This window comes from Anser cygnoides, chromosome 3, assembly GCF_040182565.1.
Source record: "Anser cygnoides isolate HZ-2024a breed goose chromosome 3, Taihu_goose_T2T_genome, whole genome shotgun sequence".
NCBI lineage: Eukaryota > Metazoa > Chordata > Aves > Anseriformes > Anatidae > Anser > Anser cygnoides.
In genome coordinates this window covers 21,855,514-21,876,095 of record NC_089875.1, presented here as the reverse complement: position 1 = coordinate 21,876,095, position 20,582 = coordinate 21,855,514, and the positions used below count along the sequence as shown (strand labels likewise).

The following is a 20,582-nucleotide window of genomic DNA, read 5'->3' as shown; positions in this document are numbered from 1 at the left end:
AATAAAGCAAAGCCTTAGGCTGTATTATTTAGACTCATAAGCAGTGAGGAGGTCAACATGTGCAAAGACAGCCTGTTCTAGCAACCTATTAGATGAATTAGGAGAATAAGAAGGTTTAAAGCTTTAAGGGAGATTATCCTGCTATTCTCCACATGGCAGGCAGTGCTGATTAATGCTGTGTGTTTCTTTAATCTCAGGGTTTGTAGGTGAAAACACCCAACCAATCCCAGAAAACAACATTGGAAACCGAATGCTTCAGAGCATGGGCTGGACTCCTGGCACAGGCCTCGGACCAGACGGCAAAGGGATAGCAGAGCCAATACGAGCCATCCAGAGACCAAAAGGACTCGGACTTGGATTTAGCTGACAGAAATACACTCTGGCTGCCAAGTAAAAGTTAAGATCAAAAATAATTTAAAAAGACAAGAGAAAAAGTTGCTATCTTGTGTTATTCATTATGATCAGCAGATCCAGTTATTCTCTTCTCAAAGATCACTGAAGTCTTTGTGCTTCACATCAGCTACACCAGCTGCAAAGTACAGGCACAGCAGCAGAACTGGCGTTTGAATCTAACTTTACAATGGTGCTAAAGTGTATGAACACTTGTACTTTTTTATTTTCTCCGGTCTTAGAGTTTGTATTCAGCATAAAATTCAGTACATTCACTTCTTTTCATAAAAGCTTCTGACACAGCAGGTTTTAGTATCTAAGCAAATTTTTTTTGTACGTATAATTTCATCTCAAGAGTCTTGATAAGATTTGTCAAGGAAAATGGAACTTTATACAGCTATTGTGTTTTCCCCCTTTTCAGGCAAAATTTCCAAACCTAATACTTCTAGTGTTTAACAGTATTTGAGGATAAGCTGTCATTTTGCCCATAAGATATACACGTTTCCAACTGGAAGGTGATATGGTATACAGTTTTGTATAAGAGTATGAAAAATGGTTTTGTCATCATAGGAATGCCATTCCAACATCATTATCTGGCAGTGTATCACAGTCTTCCACGTTCAGGCTCAAAAGTAAACCTTTTATACTTGTTTTTACATTCACAGGATTATCTTTTTTCAGCAGATATTTAAATTTAAAGTTTATTCTGAGTTTGGATTTCTATTTATATCAGTAATCTTCAGTGTGTCCACATTTAAGAATAATTTCGGCTTTGAACCTGGAAATTGTATTTTAAAGATGACTTTGTCTTTGAGTGTTTATATACTGGGGTTTGGCATATTTTAAACAATGCAGTCAGTGTTCAGCGTTCGTTTTGTGGTCGTGCTGTTCTGAGTGAGCCACAATCTTTAATGGTTATGAAGAAACAGAAAAAGGACAAGGAGAAGCAAGATTAGAGTGGAGGAAAGGAAGGGAAAAGATACTTTGGCATCTCACAAATCTAAGCTGGCAATTTAAAATCAAGAGGGATCATTAAGTGTTTTAATCAGTATCCTAATGTATCTAATGTCAGCAGAAGTAATTTCATTAAGCAGTAACCAATCAAGCTCCTAGGGCACTATTGGTCTGCAGTATAAAACAAATTCTACTTTAAAATTAAATGATAGGGCTGAAGAAAACTGTTGTTCAGATGGACTAAGGAGAAAATCCTGACCCTGTTGTAGCAGTTGGCAATGTTTACCCTGTTTACGCAGGGAACAGGATTTGATTCTTAAGTCTTTTTTTCTTCCCCTTCTGTGCTGCCGGACTGCTTAGAAAAATATTTACCTCTAGATGCTTGCAAAGATGACTCCTTAGGATAAGAGGAGCACAGCTTCCTTCATGTGACTGTGAAATATAGTGATGAATTTTAAGAAGTATTTTTATTACTTGTCTTTTTCTCAGCTTCACCAATTACTTCCACAAAGATAATGCTAGGAAAAGAAAAAGTAGCAGCATTATAGCACTGAATTTGCTTAAAAGTAATGTTCATCCTTTCCACTGTGAGTGCTGTCAGTTTGGGAACATTCTTTCACAATTACCTAGAGTAAAAGATTAGTACCTAACATTGTTTTTAATGATAGCTGAATGCACATGTTCTCTGAGTTTCAGAAGATCTATTGTTGTTTGAATCCCTGGTATCATTGTGTGGTTTTACTTTTTGACGCGATAAGAAATTTTAAACAGGGTTGATATTTATAATCAACAGCAACTTTTATGGAAGGTTTTGGGGCATAGCTTAATGTAAATTAGCCACCTCAAATATCTCTTGCACAACCAAACTGAGTTAAACACATTCCATACCCAGAGAATTTCAGGGCCACGTAATTGCAAAGGGCCAAGAACCTGGAGTTCTGCAGACAGCAGAGGTGCTCACTTCTGTAATTGTTTTTTGTTTTTTTTACAATAATGAATTTATGTGGCACACTCCCATTCTTTCAATGCAATGTACTGCTAGGGCAACTGAAGACCTCTTTGTCTTGTACACAATCAGAAATTCCTTCAAATATTTTGCAACATGTGAGTTAAGGACAGGAAATGAATATATTAGTCCTAATTATTCTTGCTCTATATGAAAAACTGTAAAGGAATATTGATTCTCTCTTAAAAATTCATTATTGTTCTTTGGTTACAACTCCAACATATCTTGGGTAGGAAATTTTAAGTATGGCATATGTAACACTGAGGTATTTCTGTGCATTTTATCATCATAGTAGTTCCTCGAGAAATCAGTCTGCAGCTCCAAAAGTACTTGAAAATATTTCCTGTTTTATGAAGATAAGAGGAAAATAATGGATACTTGTTGAGAGAAAACCTCTTTTCAGCTTTCAGCTCTATTCATCCATTCAAACAGATACACGTGAGCATAAAAATAAATAGCCTTAATCAAAGAATTATTTAGTAAGATCAGAAATCTTAAAACTTTTTGGTTTATATCAGTGTTAGAAATGATTAGACGTTAAAACTAGTCACATTGATTTTGGTATGGAGATAAGTAAACCTTTATTTTCCAACAGGTATTCCTATAGATGCCACAGCTAACAGTCAGCTTCATCTTGTAGAAGCTGTAGAAGAAACTGATTTATTAAAATATATTAATCTAGCGTTCCAAGACATTTTAATGTCACATTAAAATTCCCATTCAGACTCACACCATCATTTTTCTGTTTTTCCACAATCTCACAGGAGTGATTTTAAAGATATTCCAGTAGTGTAATTGTGCACAGTTAAAGCTAGTGTTAAGAAACAAAACAAAAATGCGTCACTTTTTGGTTTTTTCTTCTTTTTTAAGCCACCGCAGTGTTAGTTGGCTTTGAAACAAGTCAAAGTACTTGGATTTTTTTCCTTCAGGTTTTTCCCATACCTAACTTGCAATCATACTATGACACGTGCTATAAAGCTGGCTCACACTATTTTAAAATACATATAAAAGTATTTTCAGATAATAATTCCTAATGGCTGTGATACTGAAGGTTTTTATGCCTACATAAATAGATATGGAATCATCTTGTATCTAAAAGTTACCATCACTCACCAGGTTCTTTCATTTAGGTGTTTGATTAATTGGTAGTTCAGCTGTTAACATAATATTCTGCCTATGCAGAATGTTTAGTAAAAAGAAGACGCATACAATATTATTGGCATTGCATTTTGTTACATGTTCATTGTGTTTCAGTTCTGTGAATTAAGCCATTAACTGTTAATAAAAGAAACACATGAGCGGTTTCTGGCAGAATCCTGTTTTTAAATAAATATTTGTTGAAGTCAGAGAAGCATTATCAGTATGCTTATTTTAACAAGTTTGTCCCTGCATCCATCTTTCTGCAATTAGGTCAATAATGGGTGTAGAATGGCAGTAAATAGCTAATAATATGTATAGAATGCTTTGCTTTAACAACACAAATGCAAGATGAAATAAAATAATAAGACTTCATTCTTCATGGGTTTTGTATGTTCTTTTCTTTGAACTGCTCTTTTTGATAGCATTGTTATTGCTCAGGTGAATGCAAAAACTTTGTTTCTGAAAATATCATTAAGGTTGCTAATATCTTATCTTAGAGAGTTGTACCTTCTTACTGGCATTTCTTTTCTAGGTGGTTATTATCCAGCATAAAATATTACACTACAATGTCACAAAATGCCTTGTTTAAAGTGTTTGCAGTACTCTTGTTGTTATCATATTCTTCTAAGACATTTAAATACAAGTCTTTAAGTATGTGTATACTTTGATAACTGTAACAGGACTGTGTGCTCTCTCTTCAAGCAGGTCTCCAAAACTATTGCTCCTCAGAGGAGAATTCACGCTACATTTGTTTTATCCTCCTGCTCCCCGTGCTCACCGAGTAGTTTCAGTAAAGCCATATCAGAAATGGGGATCCCTTCCCTATCTTACAATAAATTCAGGAGACCTTTTAACTAATTCACAACAGTTTTTGGAAGCAGTGGTATAGTTAGCACACAGTGACTACAGTAGACGAGGTGCCCACAGTAGAGTCCATACCTAAAGGCAGTATATGTATTCAGTCTGTACTGTTCAGCTTAGTGAAAAACACAGAATTGTTTCTCTATCCACCTGTAGTCTCTCTGTAAAGCTAATCTAACATGTTAAAAGAGAAAATGTCATTCTTAAAGGTCGTCATGTTTTTGCTTTGAATTCTCTGTGGAAGAGCTTTGATGTGATTATGTGTGTTGTTTTTTTTTTTTACAGGTGTGATATTTAAGATTGGATTTTGTTGTTGTTATTTGGGTTGGTTTGTTTTGTTTTTCATGACATTTCTATACTTTAAAAAGTCTTGGAGGAAGTGCAACAATTTCAGCATGGATGTTCTTGTCTTAAGTGGTTGGTTTTGCTTGGTTTGGGTTTTTTTTGTTCGCCTTTTTTTTTTTTTTGCTTGAGAAACTGTAAGCTTAACAGCATAGATTGTTATAGGCTTTAACAAACTTTTTAGTGTAAGTCTGCACTGAGGTATTGAGGAAAACTTTACCACAACAATGAAAGTTTCATCATTAACTAGCAGTAAGGTAACTAGTGGAAATGTTTGGGCTTCCTATGAGTCTCTTCTGTAACTGCAACAAAATAGATACTGGAGGTATTTTGACCATGGTGGTAAATTGCTTGTCAATCTTTAAGTAAAAGGCTGAAAATCACTCAGATTCTTTAAACTTGATCTCCTGCCTCTATGAGAACTGTGATTCTTAAAAGGTGTGAAAAGTGATTTGAATTAATATGAGATATGCCATCTATTAGAAAATCATGATTTTGGCTTGACTGTTTATAGTATTGTTATGATGAATTTAAGTAATGTGGAGTCTGACTTCTGAAACTGTGAATATAAGTCATTAGTCTTCAAGGATTTTGTTTTATTGTAATATATTTACACTGATTAAGTATGTGATCTTATTAAAATGAGATTATGTTTCAGAATATTTGATCATACATACGTTCAGTTTAGTATGCTTTAAGACTTCAGCGTTGTCCTTCATCCCTGTCCTTTTTTTCTGAAGAAGTGTAGCCCTACATATGTGTTAAGTGATAATGCCCAGTGGTTTCTCTCTTAGTGTTATCTCATGTATGTGCTAAGTGATAATGCTCAAGATTATTTGTACCAGTCTACTGAAGTTGTTTTTCAGTACCTCACCTGGCCAATTTTCTGAAAGGCCTACTGCTGCCTTTGTCAGTTACTGTTTAACACTTTGACACTTCAAATTGAAATTTCTTCCACCTTGACAGGCTGTTGTGTTGGCTCGACCCCAAATTGATGAAGACTGGAAGATATGTAACACTTTCGGCACCTAAATATCTCCATTGACTTCAGGATGGAGTACTTCATAGGTCTAAAAATAAACATGCATGCAAGTGTTTGAAGACTGGGGCCCTAACTTCCTTCTCTGTAATAGAAATGAGTCCTCAGTTTTCCATGGCATCAGAGTTCCTGCAAGTCACTGGAGTCAGCTGGATTGTGCTGGCCCATCTTCAGAACAACTGTTTGACTCCTGTACCTAGTTCACCATACTCCCACTGGTTTCTCTCTTGCACGAACTTTGCTGCTTTCTTAGGGAATATCATGCTGGAAGCCACAGGAATTTGTCTTGTTGCATTTGCAAGTAGCAATTTGCAAAATTTCTATTCTGTACTACTGGTTTCAAGTGTTAAAAATTAAGTTTGAATTCCACAGGTGCTGCCTTATTTTTTTCTAAATGTTCCAGATTACTGCAATCTAAATGTTCTACAATTTGTGAAGTAAGTGGAATGTATATCAAAAATTTTATAAATGTTGTGCTCTCAGTATATGTGATGGTGGGTCTCACATTTCTGATAGTAATAGATATGATCTACAACATACATATGTAAGTATAACTAACGCTAAATGTACACATTGCTTGAACAAGAATAGCGATAATGCTCAGTGTGTTGAACTTAATTCTAGTAGTCCCACCATCTGTGAGAACACTCCTAATCTGTTATGAGTTTCCTTTCTGTATGCCATGATATGCCTTATTACTGACAAAAGATATTTTGAGAGTGAACCAATAATAATTATAAGGGTTTTCTTAATGTGATGCAAATAATAAGTAACACAATTATCAGGTTGCTTTTATACTCTCTCTACTGTGTAAGTTGATTTATTTTTCATCTACTCTGTCAGTGAGCATATGAATACTAGTGTATTACAGCTCTGATTAACTCAGTTTCGGCAATTTCTACCCCCTACACACAAAGGTTACAATGCCATGGTAAGGGAAGTCTCCTTGGATTTTTTTATTTTTTTTTCTCACAATCCAGAATAGTGGCTAACAGAAGAAGTTTGGCCAGAACCATATTTCGGTGATGGGTTTGGACCTAGTGAGTCAAAAAAGAAAAGAAGAAGCTTGCAAGGTTTTACTTTGTAGTAAAGCAAATTAAGTTATTTGCTTGTATGAAAATTACATGTCTACACAAGTAAACACCCATACATGATATAGATGTAGATCCCTAGTGAGAATAAGAGAATAATACATAAAATTATTATATGCTGGGCCATTTGTTAAGCTGTCAACCATGTACTTCACCAAACTGTGACAAAATCTTTAGTTCTGCTAACCCACGTTACTTAAAAGGGGTGAGGTGCTTCTATGAAAGTCAATAAATCTGCAATGTATTGTTTCATATTCTGTCTTTATGTAAACCTATCCAGGTTTTTTCAGTTGTCTTCTTCCTAATCAGTGGTAAAGTGCATTTAATAGCTCACTTAAGGTGTCATCCATTACTATGAGTTACTGTTAGAACTAATTAATAGAGCTGAAATTATTTTGTAATGAGAAATTGAAGTATTGCAGTGTTAAAAAAAAAAATACCATTCACAGCTAATTAACGTTTAACAATGCAAATAAGCTGATAATTATTTTTCAAGCCATAGAAAAATTCTGTGACACTTCATATACTACCTTTGTGATCCTAATTGTTTCTGAAAAATACCTTTACAGAGAAATACTCCAAAGAGATTTCCCTGGACAAAAGGCAATTTCTATGCACACAGTGAATGAGAGCTCTTCTTTTGTTCATATGGGTCCAGATTCAGCAGCTATTTCTTACAGTAAATACTGATGAAGAGAAGGAAAAAGCAAGGATTGTGAATATAATTGGAAGGAGGAAATCATGTGAGATACTGGACAAAATTTCCTACCTGCTTAAAGTCAGCTGCTGTTAAGGTAGTGTAGGTGTTCCAAATGCATCCCTGGTGGCCTGGGGTCATAGAATCATAGAGTGGCTTGGGATGGAAGGGGCCTTGAAGACCATCTAGTGCTAACCCCCTGCCAAGGGCAGGGATGTCATCCCCTGGAAGTTATTTCTTGTAAAGTTTCAGGGTCCTGACTTTGCTCTTTGCCAGGCCCATATCCCTCGAGATCACAAACTCAACCAGGGCATGGTCACAGCAGCCCAGACTGCCTCCAATCTTAACCTTCTTAACAAGTTCGTCTGTACTGGTGAGCACCAGGTCCAGTAAAACTTCTCCTCTGGTTGGTTTGTCTGATACCTGGACCAGGAAGTTATCCTCAATGCACTCCAGGACTCTCCTGGATTGCTCACAGCCTGCTAGGTGGCCTTTCCAGCAGACATCTGTGTGGTTGAAGTTCTCCATCAGGATGAGAGTATGTAGGTGTGGTGCTTCTTGTAGCTGAAGCCAGAAGGCCTGATCAACAGGCGCCCCTTGATCAGGTGGCCTGCAATAGGTCCCGGCCACAAGGTGTCCTTGATTGATCTGGTCTTTAACTTTTACCCATAAGCTCTCAACCTGTTCAAGACTGCTAACAGCAAATGAACACTGTCACTGTATTGAAGCAAAATGTATTTTTAAGCCATATACATGGTAAATTGATGTATTTTAAACCATCCATAAGCAAAGGAAAGCTGGCAGTCTGAGTGTGTAGTGAAAGTAATGTAACAATCCCTCAAAAATCAAGCTTTTTTTTTTTTCTTCTTTTTTTTTTTTTTTTCCAGATATAGTCACCTTGGATGTTACTGTGAGTCTCTTCTCGGCTATGAGGTCACAAGGCCCTACTGTGAGACTGTGCTGGGCCATGGGGTTACAACGACGTGCTGTGACGCTGCTCCAGGCAGCGCGTTCACAAGGCCCTACTATGGCTCTGTGCTGGGCCATGAGGTTACAGTGCTGCACTGTGACATTACGTCGGGCTGTGAGGTCACAAAGCCCTGCTGTGACATTGTGGCAGGATGTGAGGTGACAAAGCCGTGCTGTGACTGTTCTGGTCAATGAGGTTACAGTGCTGTGCTGGGACACTGTGCTGGGACACTGTGCCAGGCAATGAAACCACAAGGCCCTGCTGTGATACTGTGCCAGGCTGGGACGTCACAAGGCCCTGCTGTGGCCGTGTGCTGGGCCATGAGGGTACAACTCCATTCTGTGAAGCTGTGCTGGGATGTGAGTTCACAAGGCCCTGTTACAACTATGTTCTGGGCCACGGTGTTACAAAGACATGCTGTGACACCATACCAGGACAGGAGGACACAAGGCCCCACAGTTACACTGTACTGGGCTGTGAGATCGCAAGTCCCTGCTATGATTTTCTTCTAGGCCGTGATATTACAAATGTCTACTCATATCTCTTCATTGCCACATTCAGAAAGAATGTGATTAAACTCAATCAACTTTACCTCTGACAATATAATGTAATACTAAATAATATCAAGCCAACAACCCGTGATTAATAAATATCTGAAAATATATTTATCTGTGGGGTTTACTGAGCTATTTATAATGGAGATGAAAATCAGCATAAAAAAAATGATACACTGGAAACAATTTCCTAAAATCAAGACCTCTTAATAGAAGAAATCAGGACTCCAAACTGCTATAACCTTTTCTTCAACCAGGGATCTCAAAGTACTTCATAAACGATGATGGTAGTTTCATAAAGAAGCACCAACAGTTTAGAGGACCAAAGCGACTTGCCCTAAGATCGAGGCCAGATTGGCTTCTTATCTTAATATACATATATATATATATATTATTAATAAGGCAGGATCACAAATGAAACCCTAGCTCCTTAAATACTAGTTAAGGAGGCTATGACCATGAGTAAATGTCAGATTTTATTTTTAACATCACTATATAAGACACAGAAACAATAGGATCTTTATTTTAAAAGATCCATAATCATAATATTTCATAGTCTTCTGATGTAGAAATCTTTTGGATTTGAGATCATTAGCAGCTCAGCAATTGCAGCACTTGAGTTGAAATGTAACATCTACCTGGCATTATGGGTACAAATGTCGTGCACAATGCAGATTTAAGGATAGAAAACAATTATTCTGTTGAAGACAACCAACAGATTACTTAACAATCACAAGGAAAACTAGATCATTTCCTACAGTACCAAAGCACCCTAGATCACGGCAGCAAAACATCTGAAATTTCAGACAAAGAGTGTGTTTCAGATCTGTTTTGTACGTAGTCAGGTACTCAGCAAGTGCTTCCACACCCACAGGCTGCAGAAGGAACAAGTGTCAAGAAAATTAAAAAATAATAACAAAAAAGAAGAAGGAGAAAAAAAAGGGGGGTGGGAGGAGCAAAATTGGCTAAGTTTTAATAGAAATAACATTTTTATATAATTCAGAACTATAAGGTTGTAAGTTAGGATCTGTGTAAAGATATGGGCATTTGCCTAGAGTAAAGAACCAGCTTTCTGTTTCATTCATAGTACAGAATATATACATTTTGGCAGGAAATGGTTCAAAATACTTAATTTCTATGAACATTCATCATAATTTGTCTAATTTGGCTTTATAATGTTAGCCAGTGCAAAATAGCACTCAAAACACAAGTTCAAATGTTTAATTGAAGCTGCAATAGTCATTTTTTGGAAAGTACAACATTAAAGTGCTCAAAATTTCAAGGAAATCCAAGACACCTAAATGAGAAGCTGGTTGAGGGAAGGGAATGTCCCGTTCTACTCTGCAATGGTGCAGGCCTCACCTCAAGTACTGTATGCAGTTTTGGGCACCACAGTATAAGAAGGACATAAAACTATTAGAGAGTGTCCAAAGGAGGGCTATGAAGGTGGTGAAGAGTCAAGAGGGCAAGACATAGGAGGAGCGGCTGAGGCCCCTTGGTTTGTTCAGCCCAGAGCAGAGCAGGCTGAGGGGAGGCCTCATGGCGGCCTGCAGCTCCCTCACGAGGGGAGCGGAGGGGCAGGCGCTGAGCTCTGCTCTCTGGGGACAGCGACAGGACCCGAGGGAACGGCATGGAGCTGGGACAGGGGAGGGTCAGGCTGGGGGTTAGGGAAAGGTTCTGCACCAAGAGGTGGTCAGGCACTGGGACAGGCTGCCCAGGAACTTGGTCATGGCCCCGAGCCTGCTGGAGTTCAAGAAGCGTTTGGACAGTGCTCTCAGGTATATGGTCTGGTTTTTGGGTGGTCCTTTGGGGACCCAGGAGTTGGACTCAGTGATCCTTGTGGGTCCCTTCCAACTCAGTATAGTCTATGATTCTATGATTCTTCTATAAGTTTTCAGAGCAAGTATTATCATTGTCCTTGTAGGTGACTTGTCTGATGTCATGGTTATGACCTACTGACCAGGCAAGGCTCACTGAAGGCATGGGTGAGAGAAGTGCCCGGTCTTCAGGGTTTTTCACTCTGCCACAACCAGTCCCAGTAAATACTAAAATCTGTTCTGAAATGATGCAAGCTGCCACTTTCTCATCACTGTTATCTTTGGTAAATGAAATATGCTTGTAGTGTGTTTTGATTTTTAACCGAACTTCATAATCTTTATTGTTGTCTCAGGTGTCAATTTAACATCATAAAAAAGTTATTTTATATCAATGTTTATCCTGAAAGTGTTGAAGTGTTGGGTATTACCTTTTCTTTTTTTTTTTTTTTTTTTTTTGAGTCAACAGGTAATAAATACTATTTTATTTAACAGGTTTATGGTAATATATAATAAATTGACAAGTGAATCACAGAGTCCTGCTTCTGGCCTGCTACTAAACACAGGCACATCACTTTGTACACCTGACATTTTAAGTAGACACAGATTTCTCTCCAGCAAGGCAGTGCCATTAGCTGCCAACGGTATGATCTACTATCGCTACTTTTGGTTTTATCTGTACATTAGAGTTGTCTTCTGTCTGAGTTGTCAGACAGGATAAATCATCCTCCAATTCACAGACACCACCCGGTCTACTGCAAAAGAGTGTCATTTGATGATTCTTTAATTTTCCTGCAGAAGGTGAAGTGTTTGTTGTGGCCCCACTTCCCACTGCCTGTTCTCCTCCACCTTAGGCCTTTCCTCCAGGACTGACGGCTGCTTCTTTCCCACTGCTGGAGTGGTGATCTGCAAACTGGAATTAACCCATCTTCTTAAAAATAGATTTGAATTTTTTGTTTGTTTCCAACTTAAACGAGTCCTTGTGATCATGTCCTATATGTTCTTCTGTGAGTCTCCCATAACTGTGTATGTTTTGCTGAAAGCCACTACTTCTGTTTGTATATTATCTTGCGAAGTTTTATCTGGAAAACGTGACCCATGCGTGTCCATTATGTTCTGGTGCCAGGAGGTAGGAAAAAGAACCATGAAGGTAGTATTTTTTCTTCATTTAATTATTTTAAATTGGAATTAATAATTCCAGAGAGGAGATCTGATTGAAGACTTCTGAAAGTTTGGGGTTGGCAGAATTGGGCCTGGAACAAGGTGTGCTTTGGTCGGCACGTGAGTAGTGTTACCTGCTAAAGGAGGGGAAGAAAGCCTCTAGGCCAGCAGAAGGCTGCCATGCCAAGGTTTTCCTGCCTTCAGAAAGGGTTGGTAGAGAACTTGCTGATGTTATCCTCGTTCTCTAAGCTGATTTAATAATGAAAATATTGAATCCCATTCCCTAGAGCCTTAGTCAGTATTTCATGCAAATTTATCTTAAACATGTAATGACCAGTGTGGACCAATTGTGGTTGGACATTGTGATTTTTATGGATTCCTTTACCATTGTTGATGAATATTGTTACAAGACCCTACCTGCATAGTTTGCATATTCATTGATGAGTTCCACATCCTGCTCCTTGTGCTCTCCCAGTCTGAATGTTGCCCGACCGCTCCAGCTCTGTATCCTTGGCATTCTTTTTCCCCACTCAGGTCAGAGTAATTACTAGTGATAGTCTGAGCAGCTCACAGGCTAAAATTTATGGACATTCTGCAATTAAGCATTTCTTAATGTTATCTTTAATAGGTGTGTAAGAAATGATATGAAATATAACACATCCATTGTGCTTACTCCTGTCTTTCCTTTTTTTTTTTTTTGGGTTGGGGTTGTTTTTTTATTTTGTTTTGTTGGGGGGCGGGTTGTTTGGTTTGGTTTGATTGGTTGATTTTGGTTGTTTTTTTGCAATGATGCTCTCTGAAAACCTTACCCATGTCAGTTACAAACAATGCAGTACTTCAGAGAGGCAGATTTTAAGTAAGGTACAAAAATGTTTGCAACTTACATCACTAATATAGCTATAGACTCAGTATCAGCTGACTTAATGTATGGTTTTAATTGTAGCAGTTGAGAGACACTGTGGACCGCAGAGCATAGATATTTTTATTTTTAAATACAACTTCACAAACTAAGGAGAAGCACGGAGAAGCTGTCCTGTAGTGGATCTCACGCTCTTGTGTTTCTCCATTACACCCGTTAACAACTATGCTAGAAACAAGCAGCAGATTTTTTTTCCACTCGGTGAGTAATTGTCTGCACAGCAGTGACAGATGTGCAATATAGCAGCTTCTTCAGGAAAAAATTAACAGTTTGTCCAGCATGTCAGCTCGCTCTTTTTAGTGCTTCGGAGGTCTTGGCCCCATTATGGATGATTTAGAAATTGAGGCAAGCTAAGACCAGCTGCCTGGGTTGAAAGCCTTAGTTAGTAGCCCTCATCTGCATTCCAGTATTCACTTACATCTAGAAATTGGTAGGGCCCCTCTGGCCACAAGATGAGTATGGGCTGACAATGCCTTGATTTGTTGAGAGAGAGAATAAATGGGTTTTTCAGAAGATGAGGAAATATCACCATTACTGGCCAATTTACAGCATTTTATCTGTTCTTCAAACATGTCACTTTTGTTATTGTTGCATGGTAATTACATAGTGAAACGGAAAGAAAACAAATTCTGGTTACATATTCAGATGGATTGCAAAATCATATAATCCTGATAAATGCCCATTTATGATACACACGGATGAAAGGTTCATTTTAATTTTGAATAGCTAGCACAGCCATAAATAGGATATAGGATTAGATCCCGCAGAATCCGATTACCTAAAAGCAAATAGTATTTTTCTTCACTTTTTTCATAACCAGGAAATTTGGTGTGTGCAGTGTATTTAAATAAGTAGGTTTTCCATAAAAATATATGAAGTAAATATAGTTCAATAGTTTTTATGTTTTAAATATAATCATTTAGGACTATTCAGCTAGGTCTTTTCTAAAACACTCATTTATAAAAAGACATCAACCCATCGATATTGCTGAAAAAGATATCTCGCAAATATAGCCTATGCAAGGTATACATTCATGACAAATAGAAGAATAGGAAATCTAGTATAGCAGCAACAACAAAAGATAGTATTGCTTATAGATTATGAATTGCAACTCTTGTACCTTCTTAACAGCTTTCAAGAAAGTTTTAGGGTAAATGTTGCATTTAAGAAGCAAATTTTGACACCACCCTAGGTAGCTGCAATTCTGACAACAGTTTTCGTGCCAGAATCATTCTCTAAAATACGGGAAGCTCCATTTTCTTCAATGGGAAGGCATGAGGAAAGGAGCTGTGTGACAATACATGCATGTATTAGTAGAAACGCGTACAAGTGATTCCTGATTTTTTACAGAGATGTGGGGGGAAAAAAAAAATGCTTTGTTTGTAAAACCATCTGCTTCATAATCCTTGGTTTCCAAATTATAAGATCTTTAAGGAGAGTTTGTTATTGAATCAAGAAAAGCAGGGAAGGTAGACCCATGCAGTCTTCATCAAGTCCCCTCTACTCTCTCTCCATAAGCCAACATCTCTGTCCCTGGAGGGAAGTCAGATGCCCACAGCCCTGTGTGATATGGCGAAGGCTGCCTCAGCTGCAGTAAGAAGGCTTGGTGGCAGAGATGGCCACCTAGAGCGTGTGCTTCCAAGGGAAGAAAGAGTTGAAAGCTTTAGTGGCGAAAGCTTTGCATATGTCCAAGCATGGTGCCATGCTGTGCTTGGTCAGACTTCATGTTAGATGTTGTATTTTGGAACAGAGAGCTAATGAAGATGGCTAATTAAAATTCTCTCAGAAAGGAATACAATGAGGTTCTTACTAAATATTTACGAGCAGCAAAGTCTAGCCTGACTTTTTTCAGCTGTTTTTATTCAAATGCATTATAAACATGAGTAGGTACCAGCAATCTGAGCAACCAGCCTTTGGTTAGATCTGGCCTCAAATGATTAAATTGTATCTGCCTGAATTTGTCCCCCATGTAATCTTTTAAAGATTTGCAGGTTTGGGTCAGTTATTACAGTTCAGTTTATGGCTACATAAACCTGATGTTATTGCAGGTAAATATTACATAAATGACTGGTATCATTCTCTTCCTTAACCCTACACTGTATTTTTAATAATTTAATATTTCTCCTCCTCCTTTGGCAAGTTCTGAATCTATATACAGTTATTGGCAAGATCAATGAAAGATTTCAAAACGCAGCTTTATAGTGGGTCAGGCTTCCTGGTAGCAGGGAGATGGGTTATATAAAAAATGGTGATCTCTGGGAGGCAATGACAGAAGCTCTCCTGCTTAGGACTTCTCAAGATGGGCTGTCAGTTGGTTAGGGATCCCCGGACAGGGGTGGCCAGTGCACTCCAGGCAGGGCTACGGGTGGAGGAGACATTGTTCGAGGTTTCAGAGGGAAGCAAATAATGTGATCTGAATTATATTCTTTTGTGTTTCTACAGCAGGTGTATTGGAAAAGAGTGGGAAAAAATGCCCTTTCCATGTCATTGTCATTTCCATAGTTCTCTGCTCTTAACTGAGTTTTATTATCACCTTAGCATTGACTAACATTTAAAAAAAAAAAAAAAAAAGTGTTTCATATGCTTCAGGGTAAAGTAGGGGCAAATATGCAGAATGGCTACACAAAGTATATCTTGCGAGATTATCTGTAAGATAAATTTATGCAGCCAGCTGAAGACATTCAGATACAGTAAGTGCATTTGCTACAGTTCTGAATGCTCAGTTTTGTCTCAGAGTATTAAGTATGTTCTATTTTTTGTTAATTTACCTTGTAAATCCCTTTTGAGGATTGTGATGCACTGTCCGTCCTTAACAGAATTCACTATGTGACTCAGCAACAAAACAGTTGTCCCAGTTGTTGTCTTGAAATGATTTTGGGGATGTTCCAAAAATAGACATGGTATATTTTCTGAGTGTGCATGTGTGTGTGCTGAAAAAGCAGAATTTTAACTTGAATAACATTTAGAAGAGTTTTTCAGTTTCTCAGTATGATGATACATACACACTCAGAAGAAAACTAGTGCATAACAAAGAGAAGGTTTCAGCTTCAGTGAATCACTGCCATGTCTTTTCCCCTCCCATTCAGACTGAAGCTTTCCTGCTGCTTTACACAGAGCAGAGTGTTAGATGTAGCTACATGCTGCTCTAGCCTGACTTTAAACAAGCATCCCAAGTGGCTGTTGAAATATGAATAATACTTGGTCATCACCTTTAGAAAGGCCATAGTTTTGCCATGAGAGAAATTATGAAGAAATCCTCTTTTAATTATTATTATCATCCTGATTTTTTTCGTGGCACTAAGCCTTCCATTATATGTTGCCACCTGGTACAGTTGCTTCCAAATACAGCCTCGCATTTGATTGTAGGGTCTGCAACATCTGCCTGTAGGATTGTGCTGCTGAAACATCTTCTCTTAGTCTCTGATGCTGCACATATGTAGGATGTTGCAGTTGCCTCAATAGCCATGATTTCTTCTGGTAGATATACCACAGGTGATACTGTGCAGGCAATACCCCAAGAAGGCAAGGAGGAAGCTGTAGCAAGTTCCAATAAAGCAGAAATCATAGCAAGATTGTGGATGTACTTCATACTTCCTTGTATAATTAGGATGAAATGCAGTTATCTCAAGGGTCCTTAAAATCACTTGTTGGTTAACAAAATATACTCTTACACTAGGAACTTCTATAAGGTCACTTAAATAGAGCTCAACAACAGGAATTAAAACTATGCCATGTCCATGCTAGTAACAGAATAGGCAGTAGCTTCCCTGCTGTTGCCAGCCCCAGCAGAACAGGGTGGAGGCAGTCAGCAAGCAGCACAAGGCTGCTCCTCAACCTCTGCTGCAGGACGGGGCTGCTGCTGTGCTTCCCAGCCCTCTTCCTGCGGCAGCATGTTTGGATCAGATCAGGGATACTGGGAGCTGTTGATATCTATGGGTAGATGGCACTTACCTGCAGAATAGTTTCTCACTCTGTAACACGCAAGGAGTAGCGAAGTTCAGAGCATATGAGGGTCTTGGCACATATTCTCAAGATCACTGCATTTTTGCACAGGTAGCATTGCGTTTAAGTATAAATTTTGGAGATTTAGTTAGAGGTGACACCAGACATGCACCAGGACCTTAGTAAAGTCATTTACCCTCTGTGACTCAGTTCTCTCAGACATTATTCCTATGCTCTAGTTGTTTGCACATCCCTTTGTGTCTTGTTTTCTGTGACAGCTTCAAGATGTAACATTAATCCAGCCCAAACACAAGACCAGTCAAAAGATTTAGGTCAGTCCCAGTTACCGTTCTCCTTTGACTACTTTTCTTTACATTTGCCTGCATCCAGATGCTTAAGAAAAACTGTAACAGCTATCTTTGTGAAAGTCAAGGCATATGGGAGCATGGTGGTATAAAGTAATCGGACACATTGATCCAGCTCAACCAATTAAAATGCTAATCTAAGAGTTGCTGCTCATTTTGTTTGGAATCTGTGACTTCAATCTGAAAACTCACTCATTATTTCCTCTGGTATTTTATTTTTGCAGCTAGTGAATATGGCAGACTCAAGGTAAAGCCATTTCCATAAATTGTTTTTAATCCAGAATGTAACATAGAAAATATGCATCTAAAGTACAAAACAGACCAAAGAAATAGCAGTCTTATTACAATACACTTAGATCAAAGTGCTGCCTAATTTCAAAGTCCTGTGTATCTTGTACCAGGATGCAGCCACCTGACAAGTACCGCCTTTTTCTTTGAGTAGAGAGGAGACAGATGTTTTTTCTCCCCAGGTGTGGACTTTACATCCATAACCTGGATTAGCTTGCTTAACCTGCATCCTACTTTTGTTTCTCACGTGGCACCTTTTGGTTAACGTGACAACCTGGCTCATATGAAGTCTGAGATTCTTCAGCACCAGCAGGCAAAGATAAAATAAACCCTCAGGTGTCCCAGTAGTTGGTAGGTGGTCTTATCGGCATGCATTGGTGACAAGCAGCACACAACACTCCTGGGGCTCCATATTCACCTGGGGGCTGGGACAGGCTGTGGATTTCTGTCTCCCCTGCTGTGCACCCTGGGGGACATCATCGCGGGAGGCGCCAGCAGAGCTCATGGTGAGAGACTCCCCAGTGAAGCGGGTGCTTCTGGTGGGGGCATCAGGCCATCCAGCGCCATGAGCAAGCACTCACTGATGGAGGAAGGATGGGGAAAACATCCTGGTCTGGCACATGGTTCAGCAACATCATTTAATCATCACAGAACAGATTCTGAAGGCTCAGATGAAAGGGAGGTGGTATGTGGCGGCTGGAAGGACCTGCTTCTCTTCCCATAGCAGCGGGCATCACTGTTGGTGACAGATCACAACAAAACTGAATAAAAGCAGTAGCTATTTTTCACACTGTCCTCTGCCATTCCCTCCTGTAAAGAGCAGATTTTTGTATGTTAATGTTTTTATTGTTTTAATATTCTTGTTTTCCTCATTCATATTCTAAGGTATTATTGTTAGTGCCAACTCATTTGATTTATTATTTAGAGAAAGCACTTGTTCAAAAAGTCTGCACTGGATATTAAATGATGATTGCTTGCAATGAATTTCTTCTTAACATCTGCAAAGACAATTTTGTCTTTTCTTCTTCCACTTAACTCTAAATGAGAGATCTTAAGCATAGTTAAATAGGATTCATAATATCGTGCTGACTGAAAATCATCTTGAAATGGGGAATATGAAGGCAAAAATAGTTATCACATACAAAGCCCTCTTCCCTCTGAATTTCAAGAAGAGGGAAGGGGAGGATGTTGTCTCTGGGTGCACATTAGTATTCGTGATTGTGTGTGTGGTGGAAAGAAAATGCCAGGGTCAGAGCCACAGGTTTAGTGGAGGTGTGGATCCCACGCACTCACTTCCTCTCCCTTCCCCTGGCTTTTAAGCTGTTAAAAATTAATACTTTAGTTTGTGATTAGCAATAAAAAATAAAATTAAATAAAAAAGTATATAAACTAATGTAATGGTGTTTTGTTGTTGTTGTTTTGTTTGTTTGTTTTTGTGTATTTTACTGTGCTACCTTAAAATCCAAAGCCCATTCAATTCCAAAGAAATTTTCCCTGACTTGAGTAAGCGCTGTGTCAGGTACATCTTCACTCACAAATATCTTGCCATTGTTTTTTTTTGGCCAAGTAAGTAGCGTCTCAGTAACTGTTTCATTAGCATCCCAGTAGAGAAGTAAGATAATGCCTCCATATTAATTACCAGTTTTACTCAGCTGCTTTAAGAATGCTTGTGCAAGTGGGGCTGCTGAAGGCACTTCATCTCGCCATCCTTGAGAAACAAACATGAAAGTGGCTGTAAATTAAGGTGCAATTTAGGTGTTCATTGCCACTAGCCAGGTTACAAAGGTGGACAAAATGAGCAAAAAGATAATTAAATTGCAGATTTAATTAAAGATAATTATCAAGAAGGCTGGTAAAACAAACACGTATATTATTTCATGAATTTCATAACATGAAGTCTATGAAGAGGCTGAGCTTTTTAGCATTGCTTTGGTGATTCTTGTTTGTAATACAACTTTATTTTCCACGAATGGGAAAAAGCCATGGGTAGCAACTGAGTACATTAATGTTTAGAATAGTTGGCTTCTTTAAAAAGTACAGCTGTAGTGAAACACTGAAGCATAAAACAGTTTCTGGCACAGTATGCAATGTTGTGTTTCTGAATATATTATTATGAGGCTAATTGTCACAGAATTATGTTTGAATTTTACAGTTTAATTTTACAATTAAACAGTGACATGATCTGCGGAGCAGGGATTGCTCACACGATTGTTTGTCCTCTTTCCCTTATAGATTGTGGCAAACAGTAGGAGAGACTACAGCTGCCCTACACTTGGAAGCCACAAATTGAGAGTGCTTTTGCTTTAAGCCTCGCAGCCTGCACACCTCTCTGCTAGATCTTATGAGTCTGCTAGAGAAAAGGGAAACATCATAACCCAAATTATGGGACATTTGGTGATTACAATGGAATTGGAGAAGGCCATGATAATAGATTTTTAGCTATTTTTTTTCTCCTTTTATTTATAACAGGTAGCTGTTTTATTAGCTATATATATATACTTATATATATATATACTTGGTGGTGTGATGGGACCTGAAGTTTTCTTCAGCTTTCATTAGACATGGTTTTCTTACTAAGAAGAGAACTCAGATTTAAACCTGCCAACTATGTCTTTTATTTTGTGTCATTATTTATTCCATGTATGCCAAACAGGTTGCAAAATATTCTGCGAGCAAACTTTCTATTGCAGTGCCTTTTTGGTTTCTTTCTTTTTTTTTCTCCCCACGTCTCTTCATCCTCCAGCTTGCCTTATTTCCTAAAGGCCATATTGTGCTTTTCAAACGAGATGAAATTGGTAAATAAGGTATTTCAGAAGTCTGTGTGATTACTTTGGAATGGGTAATTTCTAAGAACATATTTAAACATGTACACAGACATAATTCTTTTTATTCTTGATTTAGAGAAATGTTTAAACGGAGATGAGCTCTCATTGAGAAAGAGGGTAACAAGCACTTGTTTAAATCTCAGTGACTTCAGATGAAATGTATACTCAATTTATGCAAGAATCCTTACCTGACCTAGGACCTGAAGGGGGAAATGAAGTTTAAG

At 38.3% G+C, this 20,582-nt stretch overlaps 1 protein-coding gene and 1 long non-coding RNA gene across 3 annotated transcripts in view; one reads left to right on the top strand and one right to left on the bottom strand.

Annotated features, from left to right (window-relative positions):
* The window catches only part of GPATCH2 (G-patch domain containing 2), a 123,531-nt gene extending 119,662 nt beyond the window's left edge, over positions 1–3,869 (top strand). For both annotated transcript variants that reach the window (XM_048057480.2, XM_048057481.2), the window contains exon 10: positions 198–3,869. In XM_048057480.2, the coding sequence (XP_047913437.1) occupies positions 198–367 (170 nt within the window). In that variant the 3' untranslated portion in view covers positions 368–3,869. The remainder of the gene's footprint in view (positions 1–197) is intronic.
* Positions 3,870–18,154: 14,285 nt separating this feature from the next.
* LOC106031642 (uncharacterized) overlaps positions 18,155–20,582 on the bottom strand; it is a 107,873-nt gene continuing 105,445 nt past the window's right edge. Inside the window, exon 6 of the long non-coding RNA XR_010830894.1 lies at positions 18,155–18,269. This is a non-coding gene — a long non-coding RNA (uncharacterized lncRNA). The remainder of the gene's footprint in view (positions 18,270–20,582) is intronic.